General features: G+C 38.8%; 3 protein-coding genes across 3 annotated transcripts; 2 read left to right on the top strand and 1 right to left on the bottom strand.

The window, feature by feature from the left end:
- Positions 1-922: 922 nt before the first annotated feature.
- Positions 923-3,431, bottom strand: LOC137709324 (kelch repeat-containing protein At3g27220-like). Its single transcript, XM_068448409.1, has 7 exons — positions 3,040-3,431; positions 2,555-2,743; positions 2,193-2,422; positions 1,894-2,064; positions 1,658-1,763; positions 1,334-1,540; positions 923-1,249 (listed from the first exon to the last, which is right to left on the bottom strand). The coding sequence occupies exons 1-7, from the start codon at positions 3,268-3,270 to the stop codon at positions 1,085-1,087; spliced, it is 1,299 nt and encodes a 432-aa protein (XP_068304510.1). The 5' UTR covers positions 3,271-3,431; the 3' UTR covers positions 923-1,084.
- Positions 3,432-4,426: 995 nt separating this feature from the next.
- On the top strand, positions 4,427-7,552 carry LOC137707461 (cytochrome c1-2, heme protein, mitochondrial-like). Its single transcript, XM_068446337.1, has 8 exons — positions 4,427-4,566; positions 5,092-5,162; positions 5,454-5,671; positions 5,946-6,225; positions 6,309-6,380; positions 6,865-6,981; positions 7,074-7,139; positions 7,229-7,552. Exons 2-8 carry the CDS (start codon positions 5,106-5,108, stop codon positions 7,343-7,345), a joined length of 927 nt encoding a protein of 308 aa, XP_068302438.1. The 5' UTR covers positions 4,427-4,566; positions 5,092-5,105; the 3' UTR covers positions 7,346-7,552.
- A 2,792-nt stretch (positions 7,553-10,344) lies between these two features.
- Positions 10,345-13,187, top strand: LOC137709500 (uncharacterized). Its single transcript, XM_068448587.1, has one exon. The coding sequence runs from the start codon at positions 10,661-10,663 to the stop codon at positions 11,555-11,557; it is 897 nt and encodes a 298-aa protein (XP_068304688.1). The 5' UTR covers positions 10,345-10,660; the 3' UTR covers positions 11,558-13,187.
- Positions 13,188-13,588: the final 401 nt, after the last annotated feature.

Below are 13,588 nucleotides of genomic sequence, written 5' to 3'. Positions count from 1 at the left end.
AACTGTCACGTGAACAACCCCATGACCACTTTTTAAAGGGTATTTTTGTCAAATCAACTCATCTCTTAACAAGAATATTGATAGATTTTCGAAGAAATACCAAAATAATTTACCTTGGACAAACTCATGAACCACTTATATCAATATTCATTATTAGGACCGAAATAAAGAGTTATGTCAATCTCAAAGACCATTTTAAATAAAAAGTCAATCTCAAGTCAAACACGTTAAGATAGCACACATATAACTCTTGATAAACCTATGCAAAGTGCCATAAGGCCCATAACTATAAACACAATGTCAAACGAGCCCAAGTCCTCGAACTTCTCTTGTCCTAACATTGCACATTCCTTTGGCTTAACTTTGCAAAATAACTCTAAACCATTGTACTTAGGGAAGTGTTATTGGCACTCCAAAAATCTCATTCTACACTCTTCATAAGTGTTTTTTTCTTTCCAAACGTAGAAAAATTGGAGTATAAAATGAGATTTTTGAAGTGTCAATAACAATTCCCTAATATAAAAATAAAATAAAAAATAGAGATAACCGGAGCCATGGTCTTTTAATTTCTCAATTTTAGAAATTTGATTTCTGAATTAAATTTTTTTTATGATAATGTGAACTTGTAATAATGTTGAGCAATGATCATTTTGACTAACTTTGTTAGAACTTTCATCCATGTTTTGCCTCATTTAAACTCTTTATTTTAGACAGAAGTTCTAACGAAATTAGCAAAAAAAACCTATTACCCCACATTATAACAAGTTCAAGAATTAGTACTCACAAATTTTTAGTTCAAAAGCCAAAGCTCAAATTGAACCAAAGTCCAAGACTATTGCTCCAATTTTCTCTAAAAAAATAAATATAAAAATAATCAATACACTGTGCGATTGTCATAGCTACTCACCTAGAGAACGAAAAATGAAAGGCAAATTTGATTACTCACAGTTTTCGTATTTAATTGTGAACACAATTTCGAAAGTAACATCTATCGAACAACGATCTAGGTAGAGAAAAAAAGATCGACAAAAATGATCCGATTAGCAACCAAGGAGGTGTGAATGGTTGAGGTGACAAAATTGGACTACAAATGCAACTTGGCCCTAAACATATCTCCAAGGACCTGCCTAGGCTGTGGATTATCCGGTCCCCTGTCCCGCTGTCCAGACGTGAAATACAAGTAACCGTTCCAGAAACCCGTGCATGTGGTTTTTATCCGGTAGGGAAGCCTTCCGATCACTGACCAAGTCTGCAACATATAAGTAGACAGCAATTTTCAGCACAATGAATGATTTCTGATGTAAAGTTTCTAGTGATGGGAGAAGAATAGTACCATGGTGTCTAAGCGAAATTGGAAGACCTCGCCTACGAGGATCATCCTTTTGGTCACCGGGTTCTTTTCTGTTGTTCCGCCGGTGATGATGATAGAATTGTTGACAAGAACCCAAGAGCTCTCTATGTGAGAGTCTGGTTTTGGCATAGGAGGTAAAACTTTCCATTTCATTTCGTCATCCAACATATAAACATCACCGTAAACCACCTGAAACAATAAGAACCGAGGCTATAAGGAGGATAGTAGCATGGATAAGTCATGAACATTATGGCTAGCTGATAAAATCCAAGGACGGTAGATAGTCTAATGAGCACGCAATAATACCTCGTGCCTGCGTGAACATTTGAAAATTGGTGACCCAGGCTTGGCCATAAAATCACCCTCTTGACCACCAATTACGAAAAGGCGATCATTGTACACTACGCAAGCCCTGTTAGAAGATTGATTATCATGATTAGAAAACAGTAAAACGAACTCACAGGATTCAAGTTTTTCTGAGAGGAAAATTTTGAGGTGATTAAAATTGATGGCAATCCAAATATCAGGGGTACTCAAGAAACCTGTGAGGTCCCCCGCGTGGTATGGGTACTTCTTTCCGCCACACTTTCTCCAATGCTTTTCCATTCTTCACACCAAGACTCCAGTGCTCTGTGCCGGGTGTATGGCGGTTTTCCTTGCTGCCACCCATCACATGGAGTCTGCCTCTCCACAGTTGAGTTGCTGGAGCGTACCTGCAAATTCTCTTGTTAAATTAACCATATGCAGATAAAAGAAGATATCATCCGACTCAATAAACCAATGTATTTTGACAGAGTACGGCATTGCATGATTGACACAAGACTAACCAAAATATATATACCGAGGGGAAGGTAATGGGGGCAAACTGCTCCATTTCTTTGTCTCCGTGTCCAGCACAAATGTACGAGCTGTAGGCCCTCGGCATTGAGGACCATATTGGCCTGATACCACATATATGTATCTTCCATCAGTGATCACTCCCAAATGGGAATGCGCCATCTCTTTCGGAGTATCCAACCTTCCCACCCATGTGTTGTCAGTGAAATTGAATATATCAACATGAGAGTGCACCTATAACGACAAGGCACACAACATGAACAACAAAACCAAAAATTTGAAAGGAACATCACATTGCACTATTGAATCGGTTTAAATTCATCGCGCATTCGAACAGAAAAGCGCAAGATAGATAAAGATCCTCACATAGTCAATAGTTCCATATCCCGCAAACACGTAAAAGAGATTCTTAATCTGAGCTGAAGCTCCGTCTAGACGAGGCACGGGTGCTGGTGGCATAGGCTCCCATGGTAATTCAGGTGCAGCTATATCAGCAAAAGTTCCGGACAATAATCTCTGCGGAGCACGTTCCTTTGTTTCTTTCACAACTCCTTTCTGCAAATGAGTAAAAAATTCATAACCATCCAGCAACTACCAAAATACAAAACCACAAAACCCATTTGTATATGGGAAACAGTAAAATTTCAGATATTTACCAACTACCCAAATTCCAAAACAACATAAATTACATGTCTCAAGCATAAATTCTCCATCTTTTTCTTCCAAATTCCCAGAACCCCAGATTCAATTCGAAACAATGTGGCTGAAAATTCAATTCAAACTTCAAAAACAAAAAAACAAAAAAATCCAAATGGGTATCAGAAAAATGGGCATCGATGCAATTGGCTCACCACATTAGCTTCATTGGCGGTGGCATCTGGTACAACAAAGGTCCCAGCTTTATCAAGCACCAAATTAGAAGCAATCAAGGAATACGCAGAGGAAGAATAGGAAGAAGAAGCCCAGAGGAAATCTGCAGCGAGCGCCACTCCGAGCAGAACCGCGCAAGATGTGAGAACTACCCATTTGGCCGCGGAAAAAGGAGAATGATGAGTTTGATCTGGGGCCGTAAATCTTGTCATTTTTCATCGGAAGCCATGAATGCGCAGGAAAATATTTATAGAGAGTAAAGGAGTGATTAGAAGAGGAGAAAATCGTCGAAGATTCTGAGGAGCAAAAGAGTTGGGCGCCAATGGTTTCCGTTCACTTTCTCATGTGCCTTGGCCGCCCCTTGGCTAACTGTTTTTTCTTTCTTTCTGGTTTTCATTTTTCGAATTAAACTAGCCTATTCTTCTATTTCTTAGATAGATAACATCGTATGTATCTAAAAAAATTTAAATAAATAAATAAGAGTGAGCATAAAAGTAAATTTGCGTACGAAAGTTATTTAGGAACTGAATTTCCCTCCGGACCCAAATAAACATAAACTGAGTCTAAGGATTAAAGAATCTAAGTAGTTGAAATTTAATCTAACGGCTACAATTATTATAACTTTAGAGGGCCCCTTATTTGGAACCGTTGGATCAAATTTTAACGGTTCAGATCCTTTACTCAGGAACCTCAGTTTATTTGGATCCTGAAGAAATTCGATTCCAACTATTTATATCTCATATTTTGAAGTGAGACGGCTACGAACGGAAGCACCCTACACAAGTTTTTCTCTTCTCATGGTTGGTCTAGATTGTATTTTACTCCTTACAAGCAACGTCCAACGCCCTAACAGGCCATCCATAATAAGCCCACTCTGTACCATAAGCATAGGTCCAGTCAACTTCAAGTCCATATTCGACATTGACGAAGCCCAACATTTGGAAATGATAGCACAATTATAAGGAAATGAGATTCTAGAGCCCGCAAATCGAGAAATTTGGACTGTTCAATAGAGAGAAAGAGATACGAGATGTTCAAATTTTTAGATCCTTGTACAAATAATCAGTAAAATAGGTTAATAAGGAGCGTAAAATTGAAATTAAGTAATCCGAATCTCTCAATTTCCGAATTCCAAACTCCGAACAAAAAACCCGGAATAGATGTCAATCCCAATTATAATTCGAAAAGGACCGTCTCTCAAGAGAAACGAAGACTTGCGGCCGAAAAACAGGAAACCGTGGCGCGGAATTAACCAACGATTGCGAAAAAAGCCCACCCCAAAAACAGAACCCGCTGGGTCCCACAAATGGGCCAATCAGCCCACCAGAACCAATCACGCTACAACGAATGAGATTAGAGAGAGAGAGAGAGAGGGCGTGTGGTAAAAGGGCGTCGTTCCCCATTTTCTTAAGGTCTTCAGCTGCTTCTTCCTCTCCTTCTTCCTTTGGATCTCCGAGCTCCGGCAGCTCCTTGACCTTCCCATCCCGGAATCCAACCGCCGTCCGACTGTGAGTTCCTTCAATCTCTCCCTCTCTTTCTCTCTCATTTTTGTGATTCCCTCAACCCTCCTCAGATCTGCGCTCTCCTCTCGACTTAGGGTTCGTATCTGTATGTATTTATGCTTTGTTATCGTTGCGCCGGTCAAAGCTTTTAACTTTTGATTGTTCCAATCGAGAAGGTAGTCGATTACGAGTATCAGTAAGATAAGCTTACGATTGAAAATTTGATTTCCGCTTTGCGCCGGGATTCTGTTTCGGTGATTGATCTTACGGTTGTGTTAATTCATATTAACTCTTAGAATTCGCAAAACCGAGCCCAGTGACGTTCTAGCATTCATACGGCTGACCCCAGTTAATGGGAGACAAGGCTTTTGTTGTTGTAGCGCTTTGGATTTATTTTTGTTGTCGTAATTGTGCTAGTATGGATGAGCAGTTGAGAAAGAGTAGAACTTTTGTGCCTCCCATTGCTCAATTGGATGTTTTGTTTTAACCAATGAGTCGATTTTTTTTTTTTTGGGTTTTGGTAACTGGCAGGAATATTGACTGAAATGGCTGGAGGAGCGATCCGCCAGTTATTGAGGAGGAAGCTTCAGTCTCAATCTACTGTAAGAATCTTTGTCCCGCCTCGGTGCCCTTTTCGTTTGTCTTTTTGGGCATTCAACATTTCCAGTCCTTTTTGTTTACTTACTTGGAACTTTATGATAACATCCAGATATAGTTAGGCTTATGTTAGTACATTTTTCATGTGTGAGTTCTGTTTGCTTCTTAGAGTAAATGACATTCACATTTAATAAACAATCATTTAAGTCTCTCTTTACCTTTTCTTTTGTGGAAATATCGTAAATTTCTGTTCAAGATTAGCATAATAATGGTTGTTGTATGCTACTTGATTGCAGGCCTCTCCATTATTGGCTTCCCTAACACATAAGAAAGATGATGCTGGGTCTGCTGGGGCAAGGTCTCTCAGAGCACTTGCGCTCCTTGGAGCAGGTGTTTCAGGACTGTTAAGTTTTGCAACTTCTGTTGCATCTGCGGATGAGGCTGAACACGGATTAGACAGCCCACACTACCCCTGGCCTCACGCAGGAATCCTTAGCTCATATGATCATGCTTCGTAAGTTCAAACAGAATCCATGACACGTGTATGTGTGTGTTTTCAATGATTTATTTCTTGTGAATACAAGTTTTTTACAGGATGCAACTGAAGCTTAATGGCATCAAATCTTATAATATATTGAGCTTCGTTGGTTTTTGCAAAATGTTTTGGGTTATATCTCTAGCCCTGCACTCTGTTGTCCCCCCAAGCAAGAATCCCATACTTATTTTCTATCTGAAATGTAGTATCATTATGTGGGTTGTTGATGGTTCAAGTTCAATTCTACTTGCAGGATTCGTCGTGGTCATCAGGTTTACACACAAGTCTGTGCATCCTGCCATTCCATGTCTTTAATATCTTACCGTGATCTGGTGGGTGTTGCTTATACCGAAGAGGAGACAAAGGCTATGGCAGCTGAAATTGAGGTAACTGATGGGCCTAACGATGAGGGTGAGATGTTTACTCGCCCTGGTAAACTTAGTGATCGATTCCCGGAGCCATATGCAAATGAGCAGGCAGCTAGGTTTGCTAATGGTGGAGCATATCCTCCTGATTTGAGTCTTATTACAAAGGTACTTGCAGTCTTCTGCTAATGAATTCTTATTGATTTGTATTTTTTATCTCCCGTGGAAATATCTCACCCATGTCCTTTCAGGCTCGTCACAATGGTCAGAATTATGTGTTTGCCCTTCTCACCGGTTACCGTGATCCTCCAGCTGGTGTTCAGGTAATTTCTGTTCATATATTTATTCTGAAAAAAAATGGTGGATGTCATGAAAGCTTACATGTTTATATGAATTTGCACTATCCTGATTTTGTACTACTATTGCAAAATGTATATTTAGCCTTTTACGGACCCAACTATTATCCCATCTATTTTTGAGTTATGACTAAAAATGAAATGCCATTTCGTATGCTTGTCGGCCCTCTGGTCCCTGTTGTGCTGTTGTCATTGCTAATTTGTTGTTCAGCTGTGAGTGTCTGGTATTTTTGCATCAATGTCAGTGTTGTAATTCATTAGATGTTTTTTTTTTTTTTTTTTTCGAGGGAGTAGTTAGATTAGATTTGAACGTTGAACATCAATTTGGTGTTTAGCTCCATGTTGCTGAGAATTATGTTTGTGTATGGAGTTCGTGTATTTGTGGTTATATGAAATGGAGGTGATGTCATGTAATTCTTATCAATTGCAAAATGCTCTCTGGTGTTTGTAGATCCGAGAGGGCCTGCACTATAATCCTTACTTTCCTGGTGGAGCAATTGCTATGCCTAAAATGCTTAATGATGGTGCTGTTGAGTACGAAGATGGTACTCCTGCAACTGAGGCTCAGGTTGGTTTACGATAGAAGTATCTGTATATATAGCGTGTGAGTCTTATTTTCTGAATGGTTGCCCAAACTAATCGAATATTGCTATGTTGCAGATGGGGAAAGATGTTGTATCATTCTTGACATGGGCTGCAGAACCAGAAATGGAAGAGAGGAAACTCGTAAGTTTCATTATCCAATCTCCCTTATTGACATTGCTGGAAGCCGGATACTATTTTAAATCCTGACACGACGAGTCTTGAAAATGCAGATGGGATTCAAATGGATCTTTGTTCTCTCGCTGGCGCTACTTCAAGCTGCATACTACCGGCGCTTGAAGTGGTCAGTTCTCAAGTCCCGCAAGCTGGTTCTTGATGTTGTGAACTAAGCCAACCCGCCATGTTTCCTTCAATGTTTTGCTTCCGGGGAGGACCTATTTTGGAAATAATTTTTTCACATTGTAATCATAGGCTTTCGTTTCTTTCCTTGTCAAATTGGCTCGAATCCGAAATTAGTGATGGAGTTGACCCTAGGAGTGTCATTTTAAGAGATATAATAAAGCTACTCCATACAGATGGAATATTTATGTTTTTTCCTTGGGCATGTGAATTTTGATCAAATTTTCTCTTAGTAACAAAACTCATTATGTCAACCGAAAGAGCGTAGACCTCTATTCACAATTCAATAAAGATACTAGAAAAAAATAATGATAATGGGCATAAATGTAATTTTGGACTTTTTTTTTCGTATCTACCTCGATGACGTTGATAGTATCTCACTCATCACGAATTTGTATCCTGATATTAATGTATCTTTGTCCCTTGATACTAATTGGCGGAGTTACCCCGGTCTTCTCCCTTTCGTTCTAGATAGCTAATAGTGCATTGGAAATCAAGGTCATAGCATGTCCCACATGTAACATAAAATTAACAATAAAATTAGCCGACAGACGTGATTGCAACTACATTAGCTAGAACGATTATAATACCCAATAAAACAATAAAACCAATGCTTTGGCGAAAATGGGCTCCCTACTTATAAAGATGTTAGGGTTCGTTTGATGGGTTAAATGAGATTAGGTTTTTAGGATGTGATTGGATTGGCACGGACACACATAATTCTGCCAGGCCTTTAGTCTCTATATATCCCAATTCAATATTCAAAAATTTGGCACCATGTTCAACAAAAGTTAGTGTGAGATGAGATGAGATGGTGGTTGTTCACAAGCAAGAGATTAATGACTGGGTGATGAGTTTATCAAACATAATTGAGTTAAGTGGTATTTAAATCAAAAAAATCTTGCAATTGACTCATTGCCCTTATCAGTCATAGGACCCACATGGCAACATTATTTACTAGATTTTTTTTACGAAACAATTAAAATGATTGATGGATGACAAATTCAGAAATCACTTCTATGGATTTCAAAATTTTAGAGACTAAAATGAGGAATTAAACAAATCTCAGTTACTTTGACTGCAGTTATCGTAAGACAATGAAACTTTTTGTATTGTTTTCTTATTCGATACTGAGATAGTCAATAAGAGAGAAAAACACATTAAATTACACGATACGTCGTTAAACTATATGACATGTGGCATTTTTGAAGATACTCCTTCGCAGTTCGAAGTCGAACAAACAAGAAAAAACCAAACACTCATACTTAGTACGAAAGTAAAAGACGATAAAAGAATACGCATTACGTAATAAAAAGGAATATGTTATCCACATATCCTATTTTACTTCTTATACATTTTTTTGATAATTTTTATCTGTTGATCTTATTCAATTCATCTGATCCGACGGTCAAAAATTAAAAAAATATATGAGAAGTGAAATAAGATATGTAAATATCACACATTTTAATAAAAATAAGTATGAAAATAGCAACAGCCTAACATTTACTAAAATTTTGAAACTTGGTATATAAAAGGTGATGCGTTTGTCTGGGACTGAGACAGGGGCACCTCTCATAACATTACACGCGTCGATACATTATGAATTCATGGAAAAGGCACGTGGTCCACTCCAACCACCCATCCAATCAAGTCGTACTGTTTAACCAACATCTTCGGCCGCAACCTCACGCGCTGCCGGCCCACAGTGCCACCCACATTCCTCAACTATTCTAAAAGGCCATTTTACTTGTTTTGGCTAATCTAGTTGGTACACGTGTGCACATTCCCCAACCTTTCTCAATCACAAAGTGGGAAACCCCAATTTCCACTTCAGTTGGAGAAAATGCGCCGCCGGTCGGTTGTCATCATTTTTGTGTGTCTCCTTTTTAATTGCATGTGTCCATCCACTCAAATCGAAACTTAACATCCTTAAGTTTAAATATACGAAGATTTAGAGGAGACGGACGAGGAGGTGGTGGTGGTGGTTGAAGAAGAATTCGGATTCTTGTTGGATTCTTTTTATGGGAATTTCGAAGATTTATAAATATTTTCCGTTCATCGTATATCGTACAGTTATAAATAATTTTAAATTAATTTATTTAAAATTAAACACAAATAATATTTGATAAAAACTGATCGTATGATGTATGATAAATGAACACGATTCACGGATCCTGTTGGAGTGAAGAAAAGGTAGATAGCAGAATGGGGGTTGAAAGTGGCTCATGTGGTGGTTGGACTTCGGTGAGAAGACGAAGAAGGGGTAGTGGATGACAAAAGTGTGGTGGCCACCAGTGTCGTGTGAGGGATTTGGATGGCTCCTATGTTCCCCAGTCTTCTATTTTTAGTTTTTATTATTATTTTATTTATTAACAGTGTTGCTTTCTTAGTTAATTAGTGGAACACGTGTTCAACAATTAGAAAAGAGAAACAAAAGAAACACAACAAAAAGGATAGCGTAACCTTAATCGAGAAAATTATACTTTCACCAAACCTGACTCCACGTGTCCCTCCTTGGCCAACACGTGGGTCCAACTTCAGAACTTAGAAATCAATTACACCACGAGTATCGAAAAAAGCTAACGTATGAACAAGTTCATCGTCACGTGAAATTTTAATCTAATAATATCTTGTTATGTTAAAAATATAAATTTACACATGATATAATTTGGATTAGAAACCTATAGTGACGATAAATTTGTTCCATATCGTCTTTCTTCTTGTATATGAGCAAGTTTTCACTGTATATTATATATTGGGGTGATACTGTTGAGATCATTTACTTAAATTTTATTTTGTTGAGCATGGATGTTTGGTTGTATTTCTTCTTTATTAAATCATTAAAAAAAAAATCTAACCATTAACCCCTCGTCATGTGTCTATATAATATAGTTTAAAAATATAGTATTTCTAACTTATTTCTTTATATTGTATGTATTAACATGTGCATTTGTTTTTAAGGTAACTTATAAATAAGACATACCAATTGTTTCTGGTCAACATTTATTACAACACGTAGACTAATATAGTACGTGTATTATGCGTTTCTAATAAAATTTTCTTCCTAGATACGCCAAACTTTAGGCGGGTCCTACAGGCAAACGAATCAGCCAATGGGTTGTCAAAACACAGTTGGAATGGTGCCCTAGACACGTGGTGGTTCCTCACCCAGCCACCACGCTCCTGCTATGATTATCCCTTCTGCCCTCCGGAGAGAGAGATATTGAGAGAAAGGAGGAGAACGAAAGACAGACAGAGATCTGGCATCTGCGGGAGAGGAGAGGAAGATCGTGCGAGGAGGGTGGATGGACGCCAGAGATGGATGGCACCTGCCATATGCTGAGACTGGTGCTCTGGACAAGGCGATAATCAACCGGACAATGATCAGATTCCGGCCGATCGCTCCGAAACCGGCAGATGGCGGCTCTTCCTCCGGTACGACTTCGGCGGATGGTAAAACCTTTCTTAGTGCAAGCAAGAGAGTCAAGAGGAAGTACATTAGGGTTGCAAAGAACCCTAAAAATAATAACAGCGCCAGAAAAATAATCAACAGTAAATCTTCCGCAGAAGATAATCCGACGGCTGTAGTCACTCTTCAGCTGATGCCGGAAAAAACAGACTCGAGAGATTTTTCAGGTAGTGGATCTTGGTGTACTACGGTTGATCCTACGGTTGTTAAAACATCAGATAACAGGGAGTTGCCTACGTGGATGAACCTAAACCCTAAGATGAACTGGTCCGTCTGGAACGCGGACACACGATCCGGCACAGATAGTACGGCGGTGGTGCCTCCGCTGGCGGCGGCGGACTCGTGGGTGACGGTGGAAAGCGTGACAGACACGTGCATGGATGTACGAGGTTTAGGTTGTACGGACGTGGAGAAACTGAAGAGTTTGGATAAAGACACGTGTCCGGGGTTTATATCGGACGGTTTTAACAGAGTGCAGTGGGTGAACGAGGCCTACAAGAGGATGGTGAACTACGTGGAGGGGCAGTCGCCGCCGGCGGAGGCTGTGGTGTGCCTGGCTACGAAAGAGAGCCTGCCGTATACTCACCCAGCGTTCAGTTGCCGGGTGAGGCTGCAGTACTACACGAGGCAGAAGGAGAAGTGCTCGAAGATGGTGCCGTGCGATGTGTGGAGGATGGAGTGCGGGTTGGCTTGGAGGCTGGACATCAAGGCGGCGCTTAGTTTGGGTCTTTGAACCAGAAGCAAAGCTGGAGTGGACAAAATACAGATCAGGTATATGTTTATTAATTCTTGTCTCTATATATATCTAATCTTTGAATAAAGCAAACTACCAAAACGATGGAAAGAAATGAGAGGAAAAGAAGTTCAATCAAAGAAATAATAAGCAGAGAGAAAGAAAAACGTGGCTCCTCTCGTTGAGCCATGCATTTTCGGTCGCAGGTGTGCTTTCCAAACTTCGTGTCTCTTTCGTGTTTTTTTTTTCAAATTGCTTAACAAGTGTCTTTCAACTACTAAAGGGTTAATACTGTTAACTTCATAAGTTTTCATTAAAAGTAGAGTTCCCAAAAATTCTTTGTGCACACCCACCTAACCCCTGTCGGCAAAACATCCTCTCTCTCTCTCTCTCTCTCTCTCTCTCTCACAAACACACAGACACAGAGACTACAGTGCAATATTTTCAGCCAATGATATAGACACAACTTCTATTCACAAAACACAAGCATTATAACTCTGTGCGCGTCTATACCTGGACAAAATCAAGATGAGAAAAATCGAGAGCAAGGATACATGCGGATTAATTCCATCGTTTTAGAAATGGAATTGAGTCGGCCGATAATTGAAAGCGAATTGATTCATAGCCTGCGAAGGCTACGATCTGTATCGGAGCCAGACAATTGGAATTGGGGCTGATGAGGTTGGAGAGACAACGATCTTGTTTCTGTAAGAGCAACGGATGTGTCTTCGATGGTTGAATCCATATGAAACCTAGAGAGAGGGGCTTGGTCAGTGTTGACGAAGATAAGAAGTTGTCGCGAGGTGGGTTGTTTGTGGGTTTGGGCGAAACATAAGAATGGATGTGGCTTTGATGGTTGAACACCCCTCGCCGACGACTTCTCCTTTTTCTTTTTTAATTTCCAATACAAACTAATAAATTTAAAAGTGTAAATTTTTTAATAAGTTGAAAGACACATGTCAAGCAATTAGAAAAGAAACGTAAGAGACAAAAAATTCAGGGACAGCAGACCTGCGACCTTCATTTTCTTATTATGAGAAGTTTTCATTTAGAACCCCACCTATTATTAACTAGTAGTTTTCTCTTCTACCAAGGCATTTATGTCGATCGGAAAATTGAACTTGATTCTAGTTTTATAAGAATCAAATTCTTATAGTGGGTCAGAAAATTTGAGTTCAAAGTGAGTAATTCAAACTTATGGGTTCAATATATAAGTTTGTAGTCATTTAATACTATGATCTAGTGATATTTTTTTTCACTTGTAAGAGCAATCATCTATGCATTCCTCCAATAGCTTATAAAGTAACGCCATACACCCTGATCTACCAAACATAAGCATCTCTCCAACTTAGTAAATTAATCTTACATAAATAAAATACAATACAATACTCTCTCTCTCTCTCTCCCCACCCTCCCGGAATAGGATTCTATTCGGATTCTCTTTGTGAGGATTCTGAGGATCACTTCATCAAGTTCGTTTGCCTATCATCCTTCGGTCAGAAATCATTTGAATTTTTTTATTTAAAATTGAACACAAATAGTGATGAGAACTGGCTACATGATGTACGATGAACGAACATGATGAAGTGATCTCCAGGATCCTCACAAAGAGAATCCGAAGAGGATCCTTTCCCCACACCCCCCCAACCCGACCCCACCTCGGAAGATATAATTTTATTTGAACAATAAATAAAATAAAGAACAAGTATTATTTGCAATTGATTTTATAATGTGTGAAAGCATTTTTATAAAAAATATTTTTGAAATCAACTTTTAATAAAAATGTAAGTGAATATTAAAAAGCTCTTAAAGTGCTTATTAGAAGAAGTACATAACTGATGCTCCTTATAAGAAGCACTTTAAGTGTTTTTGAAACTAAAAAATATTTTTCTTTTCTAAATGCACTTCTTCATTCATTTTAAAATAACTTCCAAAAAACATGTAATGTGGTAAACCCTCAAACCTCAACCTTCAATTACAAAATAATATGTATCATGTAGATATGATAGTTATGAACCTTTTTTTTTCCAA

This window comes from Pyrus communis, chromosome 11 (genome assembly GCF_963583255.1).
Source record: "Pyrus communis chromosome 11, drPyrComm1.1, whole genome shotgun sequence".
Taxonomy (NCBI): Eukaryota; Viridiplantae; Streptophyta; class Magnoliopsida; order Rosales; family Rosaceae; genus Pyrus; species Pyrus communis.
Note: the sequence above shows the minus strand (reverse complement) of the source record. Positions and strands in the feature narration are given on the sequence as shown.